The sequence below is a fragment of the Pseudopodoces humilis genome, chromosome 3, assembly GCF_049639895.1.
Source record: "Pseudopodoces humilis isolate 2021_Gansu_Grassland_sample_001 chromosome 3, ASM4963989v1, whole genome shotgun sequence".
NCBI classification, from domain to species: domain Eukaryota; kingdom Metazoa; phylum Chordata; class Aves; order Passeriformes; family Paridae; genus Pseudopodoces; species Pseudopodoces humilis.
Genome location: NC_142202.1, coordinates 56235674 through 56258002, shown reverse-complemented (window position 1 = coordinate 56258002; position 22329 = coordinate 56235674). Strand labels below are relative to the sequence as shown.

Here is a 22329-nt window from a genome sequence, read left to right as displayed (position 1 = left end):
CCCCTTAGTGTCAGTATCTCAAATGCTCTTAAAGAGTTTCTCAAGAGCCTGTTATGCTTATAAAGGTTATTATTATTATTATATCCATCTTCCACTTAAAAAGTTTTAAGACACCAAGCTGCTTACTAGATACTGTTAGCCTCTCATGAAGATGAACACACAAGGAATACTTGTTAACTAGTATATGTTCCTCAAGCAGGTCATCACTATCTTTTCAAGACCATTTCAGCATGACACTGGCTGAAAACAAAAACAGAAGCAAACACAGCTTGAGAGCAAGGGCCCAGTAAGTTATTTCTTTCATGTTCTTTATGAACTCCACATTGCTTCCATCACACTTCTGATGTTACACCAGTTCCAAAAAAGAACTGGCAGAGCAGATATTAATTTAAGACAATTTAAAGAGTGTTTTAAATGGTGAGGACAGTTAAAAAGGCAGGGATTTTTTTCCTTTTTGTTCAGACACGCCAGACATACCTGCACTTCATCCAGCAGCACTCTTGCTTGCTGCAATGGAATAGGAACAGTGCCCAGCTCGGTCACTGGCTGACAGGACATCTCCAGCAGCCACTTGCGCAGCTTCTCTGCCATCTCCCTGTAGCGCTGCCACTGGTGGATCCTGCTGTCAATGATCCCCCTCATCTGCTGTGCCCTGCGAATTACTCCTTGCCACTGATTACTCAGAAGAGTCAGATTCAGATTAAATTCATCCCTATTACAAATAGATAAATAATAAAAATATGCATAGTAACCTTCTTACTTTCATATATTTGCTTAATGAAGTAAATTGAAGTGCAAAGGAATGTGTCAGCCAATTACAGAACACTAAGAGAAAAGCACTGAAGTCTCATGAAGGCTGACTGAGGAAAAGAACTTCACACCTTACATACTGGGAGAGTTAAAGTGATCCAATTTTCAGACCTTAAAAACCCCAAGCCCTTAATGCACAAAACTCTTCTACCTTCTTCCCAGAAATACAGGAAGAAAACCCACAGGTTTTGCCAGTTTGGATTAGTCAAATTCATAGTAAATCATGGAGATTTCACAATTCACCCCCAGATTTACTACTGAGTTCAAAGCAGACATAAGATACACACACCATTAATAAAATTCTCACATTCCAATGAACAGTTCATCTTAGTACTACGATAACATTGGGAAAGTCAGTGTATAAGCACAGGTGAAGCCACTGGTGATCCACTGATTTTCATTCATTTGATCACAAGCGTTTAAAATAAAATCCCAGGCAACAATGAATTCCTATTCCATCACATTAAGGCTGCAGGTGCTCTTAAATGGCAGTAGGGAATCCTCCCGGCAGAGGCAAATCCCCAGGTGGCATAAATCAAATGCAGTGACACTAAATGTGTCACTGCAAGCTCCTCTGGGGAAAGTGACATGTCGAAAATACATCGGAATAGATATATATGTAACAAGCTTGATATTCCAAGACAAATCTTTGCCAGAGAAGCAGCCTCGGAAGGTTGTTGTATTCCCAAATGCATTCACATGCCCCTCAGCATTCTAAAGAACAGTGTCTTAAGATCTGGTTAATTAGCAACTTAACCACAATAATAGTAACTTCCACTTCAGAAGAGCATGATCTGAACACTGCCATCTGCTACCTTCTCTGTTTGGAAGTCTCCTGCTAGTCCAAGCACAACTTCACATAACCAGCAGCAGCAACAATACAGCAATGTCTACCTGTCATCCACCTGTCCTTGTTCTAGGAGGTGCTGGCCATCAGAGATAATTGAATGCAAAATCTGCTGGCGGCTGAACATCTCTGCCTGGAATAGCTGTTGTACAGGAGACAAGGATGTTAAAACAAGATCTTACATTTTAATTCTGTCTGTATGCACTGATAAAAATGAATTTTCATGTATTTAATCTTATTTAATCTTAATTCAATGGGAATTTTGTCATGGCCTTAATAGAAACATGTTGCAAACTCTCATTTTAGAGGTACTTGCTGCTTCTAGTAATTATTATTAGTTCTTCAAGACCTAAATTTTATCAACAGGAACTAGGTTTTATATTTCTGAGTAGAGTTATGTGATCGACATTATAATTTACAACAAAATCCAGATAAGAGTATATTTTGCTTGGACAGAAAGGGCACTTTTTATTTTCTGACATGTTTAAGAATTTCATAATCTTTTGTTTTGTTACACAGACCATGTGTGATAGTGTTATATAATCTTTCAATACATTTTTACATTGTCAATAGAGCTTTAAAAGAAATAGACAGCTATGTATATGAGCTAGAAAATAAATTTCCACTTCTTCCAAGTTTTCATATTTATTTTCCAATTTCCCCTACAAATAATAATGGCATAATAAACTTCCGCAATACTTTTTAAACCCTCTTATTACTTAAATGTTACTTAAGACAAAAAATTATCTAATTATTACTTAAGTAAACATAACTCAAGTGTATAAACTACTTAAATTTATTTTTAAAAACTTCTTTTCTTTTAGTAATGGACCATGTCTCTACATAATGTTCTTCAGAAATATTTCTATGTTAATGAAGGTTCACTCAGGCATCACTGGACCCACTCTATGTTCAAAAGGCTTACAGAGAGATTCAAAGAAAAAGTATACTGGTATGAAGCTTGAGATATTTTTTCTTTAAGAAGTGATGGTACTTGCAGTTGACAGAAGTTCACCATTGCCTGAACTAAGAGCTACTATTTTCCATTCCTGTTATATGGCAGCCCACCAGGTCAAATTGTGGTTGTACCAATCCCTGCATCCTCCACATTTAAATCCCTCAAGCACACTGCATGTAGCTTAAGTCTTCTAGATGATGCAGTAATTTTTCAAAATGGGACTTTTCCTCTCTGAATGACTGAGTTAATTCTGAAGTGCTATTCAGGTCATATATTTTCTCATAGAAAGAAATAGTATTGTCTGAGTTCTTTACAGAAATATTTGATACTGTTCTTTGAATACCTTGGCACTTATCATTGACTGAGTATGAATCAGAGGGAAACTGAATGCTATTATTATCTCATGAATGAAGTGGGGAACTGAGAATTTCAGAAAGCTGAGCAAAAAGGCAAAAATTTTACTTTCTGTCACATCTATTTTTGTTAAGTTAGGGGATATGAAGCACTGGAGGTAACAGCATCTACCAGCATTGTTGACAGATCGAGACTACACAGAACACAGCTGGCTGCAACTGGTTAAACGAGCTGCCTGCCCAAAAACCCCAACCTTTCCCACCCTACCCCCTCCACCCCCCAAAATATGAAATCAAATCTAAGAATCAGCAAAACTAATTCCTTCAAAAGGGAAAATGTTAATTTTTGTAATTTTTATAATTGTAACTTTTTTAGGAGGACAGGTGAAATAAAAGTTTATCAAGCAAGATGAACTCTGCTTAGAGTGGATGTACTCAAGCTCTACACAAAAGTAGAGATATTTTGGGTCACCACCCACTTCCTTTCCATATTTACACTCTACATAAGATGGATACTCTGTTGCCTAGGACCACTTGTCACCCAAATTTATTCTCACATGTAGACCACCATGAATCACAGAAGCAGGAGTTCAAACAAGAAGGAAAGGAGGGCAAGTGTTGAAATGCACAACACCAGCACACTGGGAAGAAATTTGGTAATTGAGTTGGCAAGCAACTTTCTTCCCTTTACCCTGCCAGCACTTTCTCAAGCGCTTGTCTCAGTGCATTCCCACTGCACGGGTGTCCCAAGCACTGCCCCATGTACTGCAGAACCGTGCAGGAGTGATTACGAGATTGTCCTGGCAGTCTGATGCAGACGTCACTGTTAGCACATGATGTCTGAAAAAGCTATCACCTCCACCTTGTAAACTCCACCAGGAAGATATTTCTAAATAAGGCCACTGAGGTGGTTGGCGTCTTCTTTGGTTAAAAACCAACAAAAGTTACAAGTCACTGGAAAGGCAGTAATAGAGCTGGAAGCATTTCAATATCTATTCTAGGAATTCAGGTGGAAACAGACTATTTTCTCATTATTTTCAAAACTGCAAAACAAAACAATAAGAAAATGCGTCTCAAGAAGTAGAGATTTGACCCTTTCAGCCACAAGGAGTGGAAAGAAAATTCTTAGTGACTATCAGGAAGCACTGAAAAGGACGTTGTAATGAATTCATTTTGATTGTAAAAAATGCCAAAAATGTTAAAAAAAAATAAAAGCAGGTTACTTTTTTAAGGATGAACTGCAGTATTTAGAAAAACAGATATTAATCATCTTAATTCTGAACTGACTTTACGGTTGCAAAAAAAGGTCTTAAATAGAGTGCCCAAGTAATGTTCATCTGCACAGATCAAAGTTTCAGGAATTAAGCTGAGATCTCAAGACAAACAAATGCAAGAAGATTGCCCTAACTCCCTTCAAAGAATTCTAGCTATGACTAGATGAAACAACACTAGGAAATTATCCACTTAGTAATGATTTCTGAACATTCAAATCTCAAAGACCTGAGATGTTTAAACTTACGCAGGCTGTCCAGATAATACTGACAGTGATGAAAGGAAATCAAATGGATGACATTTGTGAAAGCAAAGGCATGTAAAATGCTAAGGCAAATGTATGCTAAAAATGGTTGTGAATTACTTTTTGCTATCATACATGCATTCAAACACGATGCTGTGAGATAAAAGGCAGGAGATGGGGAAGGACATAGCTCTTCCTGTAATCCATCCTGAGTCTAGGGGAAGGTCAACTGAAAAAGTTGTGGGAACTGAAACTACTGGGGCCACATGGGAGCTCTGGTATGAAAATTGACTTCTTTTACTTGATCTTTACCAGGATTCTTGGCAGTAACAATATGGGTGGAGAAAAAATGTGCACCACTTGACTTCACAGAAGAATCATAATCTCTGAATCTAGTACTAGTAAAAACTCTGAATCAGTTTTTCCCTGCAACAAAAGCTGTCCTAGCTCCTGATTTGTTACAAACAAATGACTCTAGCACACAGCAAAGACCAAATCAGCTTGTTCTCCAAGGAAATGTTATCCAATGGAGGCCCCATGGTGATTTATATAATTCAGTACTTGACAAAAAACTCTTCAACATGCTTTTCAAATGCTATATGCATTGATAATTTAGTAAAAAATAAACAAAATCAGAAAAAATATTTTTTCCAGTTAATGAGTGAAGGCAAAGAACCAAACAGCATGAGAATCATTAGGCTTTTAAAGGAGCTTTGGTTTCCTTGGTACAAATGAATCTGAAGTAGACTAAACATAGAGAACACACACTCATAGGCATAGTGATACATTATACACAGACACTCAAGACCTCCTCCACGCTGGTTATTATTGACATGGTTGCATGCTCCGTTTTTAAGTTTTCCTCATATGTTGCAGACAAATACAATTCAAGGCATGCTATTGTATCATTCAAAAAAAAAAGAATGTGCATTCCTTCTATGTATAAATAGTACATGTTTCAGCGATGTATAAATATACATGATTACTTGCCTCGTGTTCCCTCTGTTGCTCCAAAAGCCTTTGGTAGTTTCCTGAAACCTCTACTGCCAACTTCTGCTCAGTCTGAACTAACAAATCCATCCAAGTCCCACATTTCTCCAAGAACGTCTGCTGCTGCAGCAAGAAAGACTGCAACTTACTGAAAGAAAAAAAGAGAGATGGATTCAGGCAATTCCAAATCAGATGATAATACCTTTCTCACCTGCCTCATTGAATGTATTTAGTCAATACTTAGAAAAGTAGCAGTCCTACTTGTTTCAAATCCTGTTAATTTGTGGCAAAACAAGCATCTCAGCATAATGGCTGTGCTCTTTACTTTTAAGTACACCTGAAAAAAGTCACTTTGGTCAACAAAATACCTGAAACATTTCTATATTCTGAAAAAGGTATACTTTGTAATTTGTAGAAAACTGTAGAACAATCTCTATCCCCACCTGAATCTCTCTGTAGTCTGAGGTGAGATCAGAGACCAATGTCTGTTCAGGTTCTGCATCCTTTTGATTTCCTTGTCATTCAGAGGAAGCCTGTAACCCAGCTCATTAAGACGGTCCAAATCAGGGGCCATGCTGCTGAATTTCAGCATTTGACTCTGGAACAAACAATAAAAGCAGTTACTGGGAAGTTCAGGAATTACATTATTATTGACATGAAAATTATGAACTAGCGCTTAGTTAAATTTAGAATGGCCTTGGCTGCCACCAAGTGGTAAGCAATCTCTATGACAGGGAAAAAAACTGCATTTCCAGTTTTCATCTTCTGGTCCCAGACCAGGAGAAGATTTGTGTTCATGTTTAAAAGTGTGCAGAGAAGTATACTTAGATTGCACTAATGTGTTTTGCTGAATTGGGTATTTACAGCTCAGAGCTGAAGAAGAAGGCTGGTGTTTGAAGCTGTATGGCTATACTGCCAAAATAAGTGAGCTTTTCTCCTTGTTTCTTAGCCTGAATCACAGGCTGGTAAATTCCCACTGACATTATTCAACTTCTTATTTTTAGGTTTTTGTTTGCAGTACAGAAATACTCAATTTACTCCATAAATGGAATTCTGTCTGTAGTTAATCTTGATAGAAAAATAATGGAAGATTACAATAATAAAATCAGCGTAGATGTCAAAGTTCAGCAACTTCCTGTCATGGCCTCTGAATAAAGGAGAGGGGAAAAAGAAGATCCACAAAGAGAAAAGTGTGCAAGGTGTCAAATGAAGATAACACAGTACACACTATGAATGTTCCTTCAGTATATCAAGTCACCCAAATGTATAGATCTCTTCTTACCTAAATTATATACCACTGAGACACAGGAATTGAATAAATTAAAAGGGAGAAAACAAGATTAAGGAAATCGCCAAAAACTGCTACAGCTTCCATGCCCATTTTGATCTGTTATTTATTTTATTCTGAACAGTTTGACTGCCCTTTTCACTTTTACTCAGGGACAACATGACAATAATTCCCTGACTGCCATCAAACTTCAGGTTCTCAGTCTTAACTTTTCATGAGTGGTAGTCCTTTGCCACCTACAGAATGCACATATGGTATCCGTGCATACCCTGCACTGGAAATTACCAGCCCAACAGAAGGAAAACCCCAGCACTTCCTTTGTTTCTTAGTCACCTTGAGTTGCTCCATTCTACTCTGTATTGCTGAGACATCAGATAAGTGACTGGGATCCTGTTCTTTCAATGTTTCTTCTGCTTCTGTTATCCAGGTCTCAAGGACTTCCAGGTTCTTGGCAAAGGTTTGATAGTCCAGAATTCCAGCCTTGAATACAAAAGGATCCACAGTTTAGTAACTTTGGCTTCACAGCCTCCTTATTGACATTACACTCCTGTTTATTCTCATTATAGATTCACAAACAGTTGAATTGGCTAGGAGGAATTGTAACTGCTGCTTTGCTTGCAGACTGTGGAATTAGTTGGATTTTCTTTTTAGGTCAGAAGAGGATTTTTGATCATAGCAAAGGCAACACTTCAGCAAAGTACATAAATGTCTCCTTACCTTGAAATAGATAAACTTTTCTAACTTTCTTTTATGAAAGAAACTCCTCTGTTTTATTTATTGCCAGCAGAGACAACTAGTAACTGTTACTGCAATTTTAAATTAAAAACTTTTCTTGTGTTTTGTCTCCTCACAGTACAGTTATACTGTAATGACATCTGAGACACCGCTGGATTTTTTGAGTAAATCTTCTTTTCTCTCAAAAAGAAGATGCTACCTTTGTGGCTTTTTCATCCAAATAGTTTCCTATGGAATACATTTTTCCACTCCTTTTTTACTCTTTAATCTCTAGTGACACAAGCAATTTGGCAACATCTACTAAACAGAGTTTGACACAAATAGTAGGTGTCAGTCTGGTCACTGACATTAATAGGAACAGCAAAAAATCAATTCTACACAATATTCAAAATATCTCATTTCTTTTACTGTTGAAGAAATAGGTGGGAAGAGTGTTTGTCTTCAGGGGAGCAGTAGCTGTGGATCCAGCTGTTAGCACTATTGCTGTGTCCAGAAAACATGGCCACCTTGGCATTCCAGACAAGATGTTTTCCTCTATGAGGTTTGCTATCCTTTTCCCAGAATTTTGACCTTCTTACAAGGTCTCTTTGGTGGACTTGAGCATATTTTCTACTCTCAGCTCTGGCTTCCAGGGAAGTCCAGGAAAAGCTGATTAACAGGTATCACTATCCCCTTTTCCCAGGCAGATTTAGCTAGTTTATGTGTCTTCAGGGACCACAGGATGATCCCATTTGAGGACTGTAAACACTGTCTGTGTACCTGGAGTGCAGCCTGTTGCTTGCGGAGAGTCTGCTCTAGGGTTGACAGACTCTGGTTCAGAGAGAGATGATCAGACTGTATGGCTGCTGCTGCTGAAGCCTCCACCTGGCTTTTTAGCTCCTCCCCCAGCTCTTGAAGAACAACCAGAGACTCCTGTGCTGTTTTCAAATCCGCCAGTACATCCTGTGGCAACACATTGAATAAAGACACACATAGTTAACCTGACGCTCCGGGGGCGTCATCATCCACTGATTTAAAGGAAGAATGAAATGAGTGAACTCAGTCACTGTAAGGAAAACTTTTATTTACTACTGCATTTCAACATCAAACTTTCCAGTTGCATTCTGTATGACTTGAAGAATAAAAAAAAGATATGTCAAAGAACCTGTACTGAAAGGAACAGAAAAAATACAGTGCTCAACTACCTTTGATCAAGCCTGAGTTGTTGATGAGACAGTAACTATTGAAAGAAACCATCTGAATTTACTGACATGATTGTCCTAAGCAGTGGCAGCCCTCACTGTGAATTGATTCAGGCAGGCCTCCCTTTTCTTCCTGCTGTGATTCACCAGGAGGGCTGAAAAAATAACTTTTGTAAATGGCCTAACATAATTGTTAAAGAATGGGACATCAGGAAATAAATTATTTGAACCAAACAATTTGAATTGCCAGTCCATGGTGCCTGACCATGGCAGCAAATGCTCCAAAAGATAGATAATGAATGAGTTTATTTTTTAAACACTATCAAGTTGGGTTTTTTATCACTGCAATTGTTTTGCTTAAACTGAGACAATTCATATTTTATTTTTTTGGTCAATGACACTTAACATTAACTTATGTTCAAATGAACCAAAATATAAGCACAGAGAGGAGATAAACTATTCTGCTGCCTTGAGATGCAACCTTGAAAAAGGAAGAATCACAAGGTTTCAGAGTGAATGGTGTCTTTCCATAAGGAAGCATAAAGACATCTCCATCATTCTGAAAATGTGAACAGTCTTGATTGGTGGCAATATAGTCAAACAATTTTGAGTTTCTTTCTATTATAAGGAACTCAAAAGAGCTTGGTAGAGATACTTTCCCAAGCATGAATATCTTCATTAAGCAGGAACCTAAGACTGAGTCACATGATGTAATTTATCCACCTTCTCCAGACAGAAGACTTTAGATACAAGCTTCTGAAACAACATCACAACTAATGGAGGGATTAAAATTTAGAGACACTCATGAGATTTGAGCTCTCTCTCCTATGTCTAAGCTGCATCAGCAAAATGAAATAGGTTAGTATACAAGATTCCAAAACACCAACTACAGAGTTTAGCAACAGAGAGCCTCTTGAGATTTTATTTAGCCCACAGAGCTGAGAAAAGCTGCAAAACTTAACTGAACTTACATTGCAGTCCCGAATCCAAGTAGTAACTTCATCATCAGCAATGTCTTTGCTGGTTGCAGTCTTCAGGAGTTCATTGGTCTGGTCTTCTCGCTGGTGGACTGTGGAAGAGCACTGCTGGTAGCAGTCCTTGTACCTCTGCCACAGCTGGAGCAGGGCTCTGCTGGCACGCAGCCGCTCTGTAATCTCCTGCAGGAGGTTGTTCCACCTGGGGAAGAGACTGCATAAGCAACCAAAGCCTGGGAGTCCACAACAACTATCCATGGCCCTCGTTCTCTCTGCCGTTTCCCATGGTCTCTTGATTTTAAAAAAAAATGGTAATAATCAAGATCCAGACATTTGGTGAAAATAACCAAACCAAGAAATTTCTGTTTCAATTCCAATCCAGGCTGTCCTGACCTGTCACAATTGTGTGATCTGCGCTGTATCTTGGATGCTGTTTTTTAATGCTGGTGGTCAGAGCTGAAGCATACTTTTTGAAGTGAACCTCCTGCTATTTCCACTTAGTAGCCTCAGCATCACGAAGTATCCATGACCAGCTACGCACTGCCAATAGCAGATTCCTGTGAGGGCCAAAGATGCCCAGAACAGCTGTAAACGAGGCACCATTTCTTCTCCTGCCATTTCCTCCCAAACTGTAACACAGTATTTAAAGTCATAAAGCTCTGTGTAACTCACTTGTAAAATATTCCCAGACATATTAAAAATCTTTATATTTCTATTATCTAATTAAATATCTAATCTCCCTTTGAATTCCTTCCTAGAATAATTTCCTATTGTATTTTTTTCTCTAATAGCAACCATGAACACATGCTTTCTCAAACGTGCCTAATTGTTTCCTTACTAAAGAAAATCACAATATTTCTCAATTATTATTGTATGATGAAATGCAAAGGTTTTGGAGCAAAAATTCTGCCAGCCATCACTGAAATGATTAAATTCTACGGTATCTTTTGTGAAATGGGGTTAAATAATCCCTCCTCCTACTTTTGGTTTCTAGGACAGGACTGAATATAGATTAAAATAAATGTGATGTGATTCTGTTTTCAAAAAAATAATCCAAATTTTCTACCAAACTATGTTTTTTCTTCTGGATCTTCTCTTCCTGTGTCTGAGCAAACCCTTTTATTAGTTCTTGCCTGAAATCAAAGCTGGGGAAGATGTTTGCCAAGGTACTGGTGAGGGGCTTCCTGTCTATGATACCCTTCCTACAACTAGAAATAGCAACCTAAAATTTGGGGAAGCTGATGCAAACCATTGAAACACTGCAAACAAAATTTTCAGACACAGTTCTCAAATTTCAAGCACAGTATTGTTTTCCAGCATGGTATTTATGAATCTTGTTTGGCAGTCAAGCGCAGAGCAAAACTACTGACATTAATGCCCAAATGCTCACCGGAGAAGGTGTTTCATTTATTATGAGCAGTAAATGAGAGTTTTACTCCAGTCCTTGGCAAAAGGAATAATCCTTCCTGCTCCAACAAACCCCTCATAACCCCAGGAACTTAAAATAGTAACATTTAAGAAAAGTAGGGATAATGGAAAATTGGATAATGGAGAAATATAGATTAGCAACTGAAATTGACAAAGACATTTTCTACCTCATATTCACTTCTTTCAAAGTGTTGGTAAGTGTTTCAGTCACTGGTGGGTGACATTCTTTCAACAATTCATTGGTCACAGAACCAAATTTCTGTAAGCTATTCTCTTGTTTTTCCAATTCATCTTGTAGGCTCTAGAGTAGAAAAATAATGAAACAAAACCAAACCACAAGTTAACAAAATTTCATGATGTAGAAACGTTTCAAAATAGTATTCATCAATTGCATTAGATTATGAATGAAAACTTATTTTATGTGTTTCATATAAATAGGTTGTTTAATATAAAGATTAATTTGATTTTATATCAAATAGAGCAAAAAGTAAATTTTCATCTTGTATTTTTGCAAAATGTAAAAATCTTGTAGAAGAAATTATTTTAAACAATTCTGTACTTTCATACAGAATGAGTAAGCACATGGACTGATTCAGAGTTGAAAACGTTAACAGATGGATGAAAACTAACTAAACAACATTTTCCTGTTTAGAACAAGATGAAAAGTAACAACATTAAGAAAGCTATATCTGAGAAAAGGGTCTTGCTCCTTCAGTTACCACCCTGATTTATGTCAGCAAGGGAAGTGTGTTTTATCCAGCAGAGGGAAGTGAGGCTGATGAGGGACTGGAACATCTCTCTCACAAGAAAAGGCTGAGGGAGCTGGGCCTGTTCAGTCTCAGGAAGAGACAACTGAGAGGGGATCTCATTATCATACATAAATATCTTAGGGGGAGTGCCCAGAGGATGCTTCCAGGCTCTTCTTGGTGGTGCCCAGCAGTGGGACAAGAGGCAGCGGACAGAAACTGATGCACGGGAAGTTCCAGCTGAACATGAGGAAGAAAATCTTTACTGTGTGGGTGACAGAGCACTGGAACAGGTTGTCCAGAGAGGGTGTGGAGTGTCCTTCACTGGAGATATGCAAGAACCATCTGGACACAATCCTGTGCCATCTGCTCTGGGATGATGCCGTTTGAGCAGGGAGGTCAGACCACTGGTCTCTTCCAACCTTACCAACTCTATGACTCTGAAAATACTCTTTTTTCTTTTTTTTAAACTTAAATATTTTTATGCATATTATTACAGTTTGAAAGCCCAGAAAACCTCACCCTGAGTTAAAATTCAAAATCTTAATCAGAAAAAAAAGTAATTTTCTGTACCTACTGTTTTACCAACTCCTTCTCTCTAATGTGTAAAATCCAGAAGAATGGCTGTAAAGTCCATTCTTGGATTCTCTTTAAATCCTGGTTTTGAAAGTGCTGTCCATGCTTAGCGTAAGTAATGTAATACTTTGGTTTTATATATGTCTGGAATTCAAATCACACAAATATTTAAATTATAATGTAACTTTAAATTTGCTGGTAAATAATAACAGAAGAACAGCTTAAGAGCAACAGAAGTTCTTCTAATTCGGGCACCCAGAAATGTTTGCATAATTATTTTTCATTTCAAAGATGAAAACTATTGTTGAAATAAAAGGGGTTTTATGTAATAGAACAATAATTTGAATATTTGTATTTAATTAAATTATTTATTTCTATTATTATTAATTTATAATTTTATAAAAGGAATCTCCTTGTATTTTATGCTTTTTTACAATGGTAAATTACTAGAACATGTGAGTGTCTCAGCTCCTGAAACATTATTTTTTTTTGATTATCAATCTACTGCAAGGTTGCTGGGGGTCTAAAAATGTGATCTCAACATGCACCTGTAGCTCTGAAGCCTAATGAAGTAGCATGAAAAACTTTAGTTTTAATGGCCATTAGCATCATTTAAAAACTTGTAACAATTTGATGGTATTGCTCAAATTATAAAGAATGGCATCAAAAATCTAAAAAGAAAACAACTATGCCAAATTAATTTTTCTGCAAAATTAAACATGCAGTGGCTGGTTTATAATGTGTTCTTTTAATGTCATGTGATTTTAATGTGCCAGTATGTCTTTACTTCTACTTCTTATAAGCCAAAATCTACAGTTATCTGCAACCATGCAATTTCAGAGAAAATGAACTCTTTTCACCTGAAGTTTATCAACCTGGACTTTCACAGCTTCCAGAGAACCAGTAAGAAGATAAAAACGGGACAAAGAATATCTGGCTTCTGTCAGGTAACTGTTTAGTTCTTCATAAGCCACTTTGTAAATGCTCCATTGATCAAGAACAGATTGCAACAATATCTTCAGTTGGGTAACCTGGGAGGAAGGAGGAATAAACACAAAAGTAAATTAAAAGCATTCAAGCTATTTGGAATATCTTTAAATTATTTTCTTTCTTTGGATCTCACATGCTTCTTTTCCAACATGCCTTATTTTAAACCTATTGAATAATGAAGATTTTGTACAACCATCAGCTGGGCTTACATTGGGAATAGCATAAAGTTCTTCATTTAATAAAGGTTGGATGGAATGGACTGTAAAGATGTCAAAATTCATTTTACTTTAGTCCAGAGCAGGATCAAGTGAAACTTCTTAAGACTACACACATCTCTAAGGCAGGATAATTGGCCTATGGAAATCAGCAGAGAGGCTGGCACTAACAAACTGCATTCCTCCTGGGAAGACAGACTGATGTTGATCAAAGTTTGAATGCTGAAAATTAATGCTGATCTCTTCCTTATTCTGCGAGACCTGTGGGCTTGAAAACTTAATTCCTGAAAGGTAATTTGGTTCCTTTACACTAAATATCAGGGAGCATCTAAAAAGCTTCATTTACAATGACTAGAAGCACTGCTGAAACAAGAAATATTATACCCATTTTATGTGGAGTGTACACACAAACTTGGAGATTGATGGCTAGAGACATGGAAAGAGGGACACAATTCAGAAGAAATCCAATAGCTGCAACTGCTAATTCCCCCTCTCCTCCATGCCTTATTTCTAGAGCTGTAATTTTCCCCTCACAGACTCTTTTACCATGTGATCCAAATTGGCCCAGGAATGGTTAATTTCTTGCAGTGTATTCATAACAGCAGAAGAGACTTCTTCTTTCTTGTTCTGTACCAAAGAAAGACCACTCTGTTCTACATTTTCTACTTCTTTTTCCTTTGCTCTTATTGATTCTTCTAATTCCTAAAAACCAAAACAAATAAAAAGATACCTGAGTAGTTTTGCTTATTTAATTGACTAAATAACACCTTGATATAGAAAAGATGCCCATAAGCTCCTTAGTTTAAAAAATAGGACACATGCTAGCATATTTTGACTTTTTATTTTCAAGACATTCACAACTCATCAGCAATTTCACTGAATATTTTTTGTTCCCTTTGAAGTCTTGCAGTTTGTTGATTTAAAGAGAAGCATTAACTTCTATGTTAATGTCTCTATGTAAAACTTCTGTATAATTTTCTGCTGTATTGTAAGAGTGAAAAACTAGTTAAAAATAGCCATTCCTAACTGGGAAACTACCTATATAATTTCATAGCATGGTGCAGGCAGATCCAAGAAAGTCCTGCAGTGCTGTGACTCATAGGGAAGCTCTGGGGCTTCAAGAAGCACAAACACTGAGTCTGAGCAGAGTGGGGCAGTAGGGCTTGCAGGCTGCAGGCCAGCACACCTTTGTGTTTACCTGTCAGTATGATACCAAAAGCACACTGTGAGGTGGCAGCAACCTTGTGTTACCCCTCCATTAACCATGTGATCTCAGGTTATTTTGTCATTTTCTGCAAGCCTCTCCTTATTGAAAGAAACGGATCAACAGAGAAAGAATACAGCAGAACTCTTTTCAGCCTGAAACCCCAGGTTTTTAATAAATTCCACTCCCTATGAATCCCTAAACACAACAAGTGAACCATTGCCATAAGAGACTTTACATTGTAGATAGCTGGGAAAGTGTTTGGAGCAAAATTCCCCCCAGTCTTGCAAACACCTGTTATTAATAGAATTTATACCTCCAAAAATACGACACACTTTTGTCTATATACATATTTGTGAGAACATTTTTGTGGCAATATTTATTCTCAGTCTTTTTTTTTTTCTGTATTACTTCACATTTCTTCAAACATCTAGCCATGACCTTTTTCCAGAGCAGACAGAGTAATAGATAATTTTTTATCCAGCTGACAACACGAACACTTCTAAGTTGAATGTAATAAAGCTGACTTTCCAAACAGTGTATTTTTACACTGAAAAAAGTAATTTTACTTTATACAAGGTTGCTCCAGAATTCAGAATGTAAGAAAGGCATAAGTTTCAAGACCAAGACCAGCAAATATTTCTGTTTCTCTCTGAAAAAGGCTTTTTTATTCATAATTTAAAATTCAAAATTGAATTAAAGATGCATTATTTTTTCTAACTCTGTCAGGAAAAAATGGTTGACTCCACTTATTAAAATGACACTAAGCAGCAACTAACTTTGGTTAATAAATAAACTCCAGCTTTTGCTCTAGTTGAACCAGATATCTGGGAGTGTCTGATACCGTTTTTTCTTAAACAATTTGTTTCTCTGCTGATCAAAGTCTTGCCATTCATAACTAACTCCCCAAGTGTATTTGCTAACTTCCCTGAGTAAAAGGAATCAAAAAGGTGATAAATCAGATTCAGCTTTGAACTCCAGCCAAGCACAGACTGCTGATAATGTCAGGCTATGTTAAATTACCCTTGCTTCAGCTGTATGGGTTTATTATGCTGAAACCATAAAGATACCTGAGTTAAAACTAAGCTAAATTAAAACTGAATTAAAACTAAACTTCAGACAGATTGAAAACTTAGGTCAACAATTTCAGAAAAAAATTTGACCTCTAACATATCTGGCCTAACCACCCTATTAGCCTTTACAGAAACAAAGGTAACAGAGCAAATTCTTTTATACATTTCATTTGATCTTACAGCTGTTCTCTTTGCAAAGAGATGAATGCTAGATTATATTTCTCCCATTAATTAAATTCATGCAGGAAAGAAACATAAATATAAACACACCCTTTTATGGTGATGAGAACATCAAGATTTTGTGCATTCAGTTGGCCTGACAGAGTTTTAATTTGATTTGGCATGCAATTTATTGTATGGTATCTGGTAGGACAAAATTATTTTGAACAAAAGTTATGTGATGCTTGATACTGTGTGGAGGCTTGTCTATCAATTCAAAAGTAACTGTTCTGCCTACACAACTGTAAGCTTTAGCTCTGGCCTGGCAGCTCCAGAGGTAAGCTTCTTAATATCTAAATATGTGCTACTCTGAGTAAGATGTTCAGGGATAACTGTGATACCCAGTTCACTGCTGTGTTGTCCTTGTATGAATTCCATGTGAAAAACTGTTGTGGTTCAAACCTATCTGCATTATGTAAAGTTGCACTTTGCCTCATCTCATCTTTGTACATCATAATCGTGACTCTCTTTCCTTTTCTGGATATTTGAAAAAAACAACAATTCCCAACTTTCTGAATGGAAGCATAAAACTTCCTTGGATTGTAGAATTTTTCTCTGAATAGTCAGGTGGAACATATGAGATGGAAAAAGAATGGAAAAAACAGTGGGCCATGGAGGAAAGATAGTGAAAAGGCAGGAAAAAAAACCTTAAGACTGGCTAAACAGTTATGACAACATATTCCTTTGATAGTCTTCTAGTTCAGTACGCCTGGCAAGCTTTGAAATGTCCAGTGTAAAAATAACGACAACTTTAGTTGGTCTTAAGCAACTTTGAGACATTATGGCTCTTTCCTCCTCTTTTATTGTTTGCACCTTAGGAATGAAATCTTTCCTTTACTGAAGTCAAGAACTGAGTCATTGACTTCACCAATATGAGGATTTTACATGAATTTATCAAGTTTTGTTTTAAACTCTTGGAAAGAAAACACTATTATTTATAAGTAGACGTTACCTGACAGTCTTTCAAAGCATTCTGCACTGAAGCCTGGTCTCCAATTTTTTGTTGCTGTTTCAGCTTCTTTTCTTGGGTTTCAAACCAAATTTTTAGGCACTGCACATTATTTTCATATTCTGTCCAGGATTCCTGCAGACCTTCCAAGAGCTGGATCTGCAATGAAAAATGACACTTTCTCATACAATTATCTTTATTTTTTATATAAATCATTGAAGATCAATGCAAAGTAATGCCTTCTTGGAATTCAGTGCTTTCACTGAAAGCAAGTTTAAATATATCTAGTATTTTAACAGAATTAATAATAACCCTGGCTTCATTCAGCTTGGGGAAAAGAGGACAAAAGAATCATCTCACTGTGCTGTACACTCCTTGTAGAAAGGCATGGAGAAAGTGGTGGCAGACTATTCTGGAAGATATTCAATAAAAGGAGAAGATATAAAAGTCACAAATTGCAACACGGAAAGTCCTGATTGGGAGCAAGACAAAAACTTGTCCCCAGCAGAGTGGTTAAGCATGAATCAGCTACCCAGAAGAGTTTGTGGAATCTCTCCTTGGAAATTTCAAGATTCAGATAACCAAGTCCCCTCTGATCTAACTGTAAAGTTAGCACTGTTTGAGAAGATTGACGTAGATGACCTGCAGAGACTTCCAACCATTATAATCTTAATGTTCTATGCATTTTGACAGTTCACTCCAGAGCAGTTAGATTTTCTTCCTTACCTTTTCTGTTATCAGGCCTTGCAGGATCTGCCAGCGTCTGTTCATTGCTCCAAGCTGTTCTGCAAAATCAGTTTTGTCACTGCGTTTACTTTCAACATCCTGGCTGCTGATTTGTAGCACTGATTGATTCACAAAGTCGACAGTCAACTGTTTGCAATTTAAATCTATCTTGAAACCCTAGAAAAGAAAAAAAAATTTGACCTAACAAAGCAGCACAAAAGTACCGCAATTTCTCACCTTCCTGCAAAACAGAGGAACAATGTTCAACAGCTACACCTTTATCACAAGTCAACAAAAGGCTTTTTTAGCAATTGACCAGGAATTAGAAAACAAGTCTCTCCCACTGTAAGCAGAGAGAAGGTTCAGCACCACTTGATAAAGCTCAATAGGCACAAGTTCATGGGACCTGATGAAATGCATCCCAGGGTCCTGAGAAAGCTAACTGATGTTGTTGCCAAGCCACTTTCCATCATATTTGAAAAGGCATGGTGGTCAGGCCAATACCTAATGACTGGAAAAGGGGAAATATTGCTCCTATTTTTATAGAGGGAAGAAAGGAGAATCTGGGGAAGTACAGACTGGTTAGCCTTACTTTTGTGTCTGGGAAGATCATGGAACAGATCCTCATGAAAGCAATGTTAAGGCACATACAAGCCAAAGACATGATCCAAAACAGCCAGAACAGCTTTACTAAGGGCATATTGTGCCTGACCAATCTGGTGGCCTTCTATGGAATGACAACAAGAGAAGACTGACTGATACCATCTACCTAGAATTCTGTAAGGCATTTGACACAGTCCCAAATGACATCCTTATCTCCAAACTAGAGAGACATGGTTTTGAAGGGTGGACTATTCTGTGGACAGGGATTTGGCTGGATAGACGCAGCCAGAGGGCTTTGGCCAATGGCTCTGTGGCCAGGTGGAGACCAGTGATGAGTGGTGTCCCTCAGGGCTCTACTTTGGGACTAGTGCTCTTTAATAAGCATTATCAATGATGCAGTGAGATCAGATGCATCCTCAGCAAGTCTGCAGAGGACATGAAGCTGAGCAGCACAGTTGATACAAGTAAAGAATGGGACACCATCCAGGGGACCTGGACAAACTTTACAACAAGGCCCATGAGAAACTCATAAAGTTCAACAAGTCAAGTGCAAGGTGCTGCACCTGGGTTGTGGAGATGTACTCATTGAGAGCAGCCCTGCAGAGAAGGATCTGGGAGCTCTCATGGATAAAAAGCTGGACATAAGCCAACAGGGTGCACCCACAGCCCAGGAGGCCACCTGCATCATGGGCTGATTCAAAAGAGGAGTGGCCAGCAGTTCCAGGGAGGTGATTCTGCCCCTTTGTTCTGCTCCAGACCCTGCCTGGAGTACTGCATCCACTCTGGCAGATCTAATAAGGTTTTAATAATGTACATATTGCTTTGGATTTTCCTAGCAATTAAGGTAAGCATATTAAAAGTTATATTTCCGCCATAAGTAAACAGCAGTGTAAAAGTAATTTTGGCTTCTTTTCCGCAGTATCAAATATTCTGCAGTTCTAATTTGCATACAATTCCAACCACTCCAATAAATTGGTAAATTTTTTTCCCCAAATCACTTATATTTTACATATTTATATATATTTAATTGTTGTAATAATGAGGATAATTCAAAAGGAAAATTAATAATATTGCTACTCAGTACCTTGTACTTCTGGACGTAACCCTGAATTGCTTTCTGTCCTACTACATTTTTTATATTTTCTTCATCCTGCTGAATTACATTTTCCATCAGTGAAATCCAGCTCATAACTTCAGTGATGGCATGGCGAGAAGGAATTTTGTCCATCTGGAGCTGTTGAGATAACAGACTTATAACTCATGTTGTGAAGAAAATGGGTAAGAATTCCTTGCTTTGCATTTACACAGTTTCAGTAGCTGACAGAGTACTGCTTGCCCGCATTTAATCACTCAAGAATATTTCTATGACATTTTTAGGTGGACATATATATTTTTCATTACAAGGACTACAGAATGACATTGCTTTGTTTGCCATCACAGACTCAGTTAAGATTTGTGACCCTTCCTCTCTCCCCATAAATCAGTTATTACTAACTCTGAGGGCATTCTAAGCTACAAATTAAAGCAACAGCTTACACTGATAACTCCCTAGCAACTACATATTAAGACAACTTTTCAATCACTATAATTCTCAAAGTTCAGTATTATAGCATTAAAACCGCAAAACTGCACAACTAAAAAGCCTCTTGTGCCTATACACACTAGCAAAAATCAAGGATGTTTTTAGACCTACTTTGTCTTTCACAGACTTGAACCTAACCTACTCAATTTGAACAAAACCACTACCCAAACCTGACAGGGCACAAGGAAAAACCCCCTTTTCCAGAAAGCATACCAATGTGTAGGAAAAAACCCACCTGTTCTTTCATTAAAATTTAACAAATATAACTATGGATGTCTGAAAGTAATACTGATGGGTACTAGACAGGCAGGATTTGAAACTAAGCGTGAGCCTTCCCACAATAAAACAGGAATAACTTTTTTCCTTATCTTTCCTCACATGGAAAAATTGAGAAAGGAAGCAACTAGTCAGTGCCAACTGTACAGACTAAATTTTCTGGAATATCGAAGGCCATTGCTGGCTTTCTTACCTGGTGTAACTTCTCTTGCACTGCTGGGATTTGTGTGAGAAGCTCTGTCCACTGGGTTTCGATGTGGGACAATCCTGCACGCAATGCAGCTGTATCTACTTTCTTAAGCCTGAGAAGCTGGTTCCCAGTACTCAGGACAGAAGATTTCTGTGATGATTTAGCATCCACCTCTTTTGAAAACTCCTGTAAGCAGAACCATTTTTTGTGGAAATAATTAGGTACTTTTTTATTTTATTTAGACTTTTAAAACCTCAGAAAGCTAAGAATATCCTCCTTTCCCTTTAAAACTTTTTATTGGTATTCATCAACTGTATTTCAGAATAAGAACAAAACTGTGTTCGGTCATGAAATCTTTTTTTTTTTTTTCAGAATCCTCAAGATTTACAATCCTTGCATATAGCAAAGAAGTGCTTAATGTGCACACATACCAGCATTTTGAAGAACAGCATACCTACATACTCATCAATTATGAGAAGTATAACCATTTGGTTAATCAACAGTGTAACTGTAATTGGAGAGAAATAGGTGTCCCAGGTTTGTGAACAACTTACCAGAAAGGAGTTCAGGTGGTCTCGGACTGTTTCTAGTTCCTGAGGAACAGTCAAAGACTGCTGGCTCCAAAACTCAAGTCGCTCCTTTGCAGATTGCAACCACTGTGTCAATTCATTTGATTCACTCTGATACCTGGGAAGACGTTTAAAGAAGACTGAAACAGTCATTGCCACTTCTTGCCTCCAACTGAGCAGTCTTTCCTCCATGTGTTAGAGGAAGATACTGAATGCCAGATTTGAAATTTTTTTTTATCAAATTTCAGAAAAATTCTGAAGTAATTTAATTTTACAGACAGGCATGGTATCAGGAAGCTCCTATTTTAGCCACTATGCTCACAATTTCTAAGAGCGCCTAAGTTTTGCCTTTAGAAAAAAGTTTAATGAAGGACAGAAAATAGGTCCCAAACCACTTTGGACAAGCTGTAACCCCACACAAAGCACATAAACAGACTTTTTACTTCCATTAGAAAGCTCAGTCTTCCTAAATCTTTACCAAAAAGTATCTCAGAGCAGAAATTTAATTTTTTTTCGTTTCAGAAACCATCTCCATATAATTTCACATGCCAAGCAAGTAGTAAGATAACAGAATATGAGTGTCCACACATAAGCCAGGGATTCATAGACAAAGTTTCTATACCAGTTAGATAATTAATTTCAAAAGTAGCATATGAACAAGGTAGCAAAAGCTCCCTTCCATATACGCAATGACACAGACACACAAGAACCCAGAAGCTGCAATGAATCCACTAAAACATGCTGAGGCTACTCATGTTACCCAGCAAAACACACAACTGGTCAACCTATATGCACACGGGGCTTCTAAATCAATCATCTAAGAAAGTATTTTCTCATTTCTTTGCACCAGCTCTTATCTGCTTTATCTTTTATTATAAATGAGAGACTACAACAGCACTTCTATAGAACAGAAGAGCAGTTGAACTATGACATACTTTTCCTTCTTTCTTTTAAATGTTGAATCAAATATACCTGGGTCCAGAATGGCTTTGACTTGAAAAGCACAGGTGAAGATCTTTATATTTACCATTACACAGCATTACCTTGTCCAGTGCTTCAGTATTGTCTCCAGCCTGTGAAGCTCCTTGGTGACTTTGCTGGTGTTACTTAACCAGCGTTCTCCTAGTTGGTTCAGTTGACCTTCGAGTTCTGAGCAGCTAACAGAAAAAAGGAGCCTCTTCCCATCATCCAGCACTTGGTATAATTTAGGTTGGTATTCAGTCAGGTTAGATCTCAGATGCTGTAATGACAGAGGAGAAGGTTATATAACTGTTACCACACTTTCTCAACATTTAATTTCCTTTTACTGCAATTTGTTGCACATCCAATGT

At 37.5% G+C, this 22329-nt stretch overlaps 1 protein-coding gene across 15 annotated transcripts in view; it reads right to left on the bottom strand.

The window, feature by feature from the left end:
- The window catches only part of SYNE1 (spectrin repeat containing nuclear envelope protein 1), a 290444-nt gene that overhangs the window by 42579 nt on the left and 225536 nt on the right, over positions 1-22329 (bottom strand). For all 15 annotated transcript variants that reach the window (XM_088052487.1, XM_088052496.1, XM_088052500.1 and 12 more), the window contains 16 exons: positions 22042-22238; positions 20984-21116; positions 20433-20615; positions 19466-19615; positions 17779-17955; positions 17056-17211; positions 14154-14309; positions 13263-13433; positions 11248-11381; positions 9650-9854; positions 8257-8439; positions 7096-7242; positions 5918-6072; positions 5475-5622; positions 1705-1799; positions 478-712 (listed from right to left, as the gene is read on the bottom strand). In XM_088052487.1, coding sequence (XP_087908613.1) covers positions 478-712; positions 1705-1799; positions 5475-5622; positions 5918-6072; positions 7096-7242; positions 8257-8439; positions 9650-9854; positions 11248-11381; positions 13263-13433; positions 14154-14309; positions 17056-17211; positions 17779-17955; positions 19466-19615; positions 20433-20615; positions 20984-21116; positions 22042-22238 — 2625 coding nt within the window. The remainder of the gene's footprint in view (positions 1-477; positions 713-1704; positions 1800-5474; positions 5623-5917; positions 6073-7095; positions 7243-8256; positions 8440-9649; positions 9855-11247; positions 11382-13262; positions 13434-14153; positions 14310-17055; positions 17212-17778; positions 17956-19465; positions 19616-20432; positions 20616-20983; positions 21117-22041; positions 22239-22329) is intronic.